The sequence below is a fragment of the Emiliania huxleyi genome (assembly GCF_000372725.1).
Source record: "Emiliania huxleyi CCMP1516 chromosome Unknown EMIHUscaffold_144, whole genome shotgun sequence".
Classification (NCBI taxonomy): Eukaryota; Haptophyta; order Isochrysidales; family Noelaerhabdaceae; genus Emiliania; species Emiliania huxleyi.
This window is the reverse complement of record NW_005201154.1, coordinates 145,480-147,612: the sequence shown is the minus strand read 5'-3', so window position 1 is coordinate 147,612 and position 2,133 is coordinate 145,480. Positions and strand designations below refer to the sequence as shown.

The following is a 2,133-nucleotide window of genomic DNA, read 5'->3' as shown; positions in this document are numbered from 1 at the left end:
TCGAGCAGGATGGACTCAGGGAGGCTGCACTCTTGCTCCTTCGCAAAGCTCTGGAGCTGCGACATGTCGTCGAAGCAGAGCACGCGGCCGGCAGGGAGGTAGGGCTCCGAGGCGAGGTGCATCATCCCGTGGTGCTGCTGGCCACGTGCGGTGAAGTCCGTCACCGGGCCAACCAGCACCTGCAGCGGTCCTGTGATGACGAGCTGGCACTCGGCGAAGCGGTCGACGGCAAACTTGCCCACGTCCTTTGATGCCCGCTCGTAGTCATACTGGCCGTTGGGGTGTGGGCCAAAGAGGGTGCCTACAGACTTGGCATCGCCGCCCACGTACAGCCTGAAGAGCACCTGCACCATGTCGTCGTTGTCGAGCTGCTGGGAGGGCCGGTCGACGTGCGCGGGCATCGATTGCGACGTCAGGTGCATGTAGGTCTGCCGCTGGTTGGCGCGGAACTTGTCGGCGACGCACGCGATCCCAAAGAGGATGCTTGATGAATCCAAGAGGGGGAAGTGCTCCGTCCTTGCCACCAGCCGAGCGTGGTCTCGTCTGAACCCATGAAGCGCTGCAGCGGCATGTCGACGCTCTCGGCCTCCTTCACAAGGTCCGCAAAGACGCGCCGGCTCTCGATGGAGAGGAGCTCGCGCACCAGCTCCGAATCCGGCCCCATGTACTCGTTGATGATGTCGAAGACCTAAATCCGGTGAGCGAAGCGCCGCTCCGTTGAAGAGGAAGGTGCGGCGCGAGGGAAGAAGTCTGCCCCGAGGACGGAGGCCTCGCCGTCGTCCACGACGAGCTGCCCAAGGTCGCGCGAGGAGCTCCCAGACGCAACCAGTGGGTGGCCGTCGGTTGGCGACTGAAACAGCATGTGCCCCTGTGGGGGGGGCGAGCGCGGGCGGTCAGGGCGCAGACGCGCAGACCGCAGGAGGCGTCGACGGGTAACCGGCAGGCCAGACGTTGGCGGGGCGGGTGGGCTGGGCACACCTGGTCCTCATCCATGGCCTCGGGGCGCGGCGGCAGGGAGATCGAGAAGTCCAGGCACATCTGCTGCATGGTGCTGGAGGGCGCTAGCGCGGCTAGAGGCTAGAGGGCGGCAAGAGGGCGGGGTGGCATAAAGAAAAACGCCCGCACCTCCTTGTATTCAGCCGGTATTGCAGCCGCGTACGCACCGTGCTCGTAGCCTGTGTGTTTGTGGATTCGTAGTCCATGTTTCGCTGGCCGCGGACATGCGCTGGCGTGACGGTTCGGGACGGGGAGCAACTAAAATGGAAGAACAACCGAGGACAGCGCGTCTACTGCCTATAGCCGGCCTCTTGCTGTGCTCCCCCCCTCCCCCCCCCTCACCAACGTCCTGTACAGACGGCACGAAGTGGGATTGGCAGCAGCAGTGGTGGCATCACAACCGCAGAGGCAGCACTCGGGGAGGGCACGCGAGTGCGACCGAGTGCAGTGGGCACAGCCGGAGGGGCGTTGCGCCACCTCACGGGGCACCAAAGGGGTACGGCCCAGGCCAAACTTGGCCCACATCATCTCCGGCGTCCGGAAGGGGCCCGTGCCAGCAGTGGTCACCCGGTGGACCGCCGCCTCAACGTCGCCGCACAACTGCGGGTCGGCTCTGTGCTGCCGCCACATGTCCGCGCTCGATCCGCAACGGGGCCTGCGGCTCCCCCGTTCGAGGCAGCCCGTGGATGCGGAGCAGCAGCACGAGCTCCTCCTTGCCCTTGATGTACATCCACGTGGCGGTGGGCTCAGTGGCAATCGAGCGGGTGGCGGCGGCGGCGGCCGAGCCGTCGGCGCCGCGGGCTGCGCTGGCGGCGCTGTGGGTGTTGGCTGCGCTGGTGGCGGTGCGGACGGTGGCTCGCCGAGGGCGGTGGAGGTGTTGGAGGAGGCGGGCTCGGGGGTGGCGGTGATGGCGGCGGCGGCAACGGCTGCGGAGAGAGTCGGGGGCGCCGACAGTGTTGCCGAGGCCAGCGGTGGAGGCGACAGCAGAGGGGCGGCACCGGTAGTGGATCCAGGAGTACTTGTCGGTGAAGCCCCAAAGGTGATCCCCTCCATCGCCGGGTGCGACAGCGCGACGGCAAGCAGCGCGCGGTAGGCGATGCGCTGCCGTGTTGCTCTGCTTTCCTCGGGCCAGTCGCG

The 2,133-nt window shown here is 67.1% G+C and overlaps 1 protein-coding gene across 1 annotated transcript in view; it reads right to left on the bottom strand.

Annotated features, from left to right (window-relative positions):
• Positions 1 to 1,579: 1,579 nt before the first annotated feature.
• EMIHUDRAFT_228116 (hypothetical protein) overlaps positions 1,580 to 2,133 on the bottom strand; it is a gene marked incomplete at both ends in the record, with an annotated part of 3,681 nt that continues 3,127 nt past the window's right edge. The window contains one exon of the mRNA XM_005787220.1: positions 1,580 to 1,714. Within this exon, the coding sequence (XP_005787277.1) occupies positions 1,580 to 1,714 (135 nt within the window). The remainder of the gene's footprint in view (positions 1,715 to 2,133) is intronic.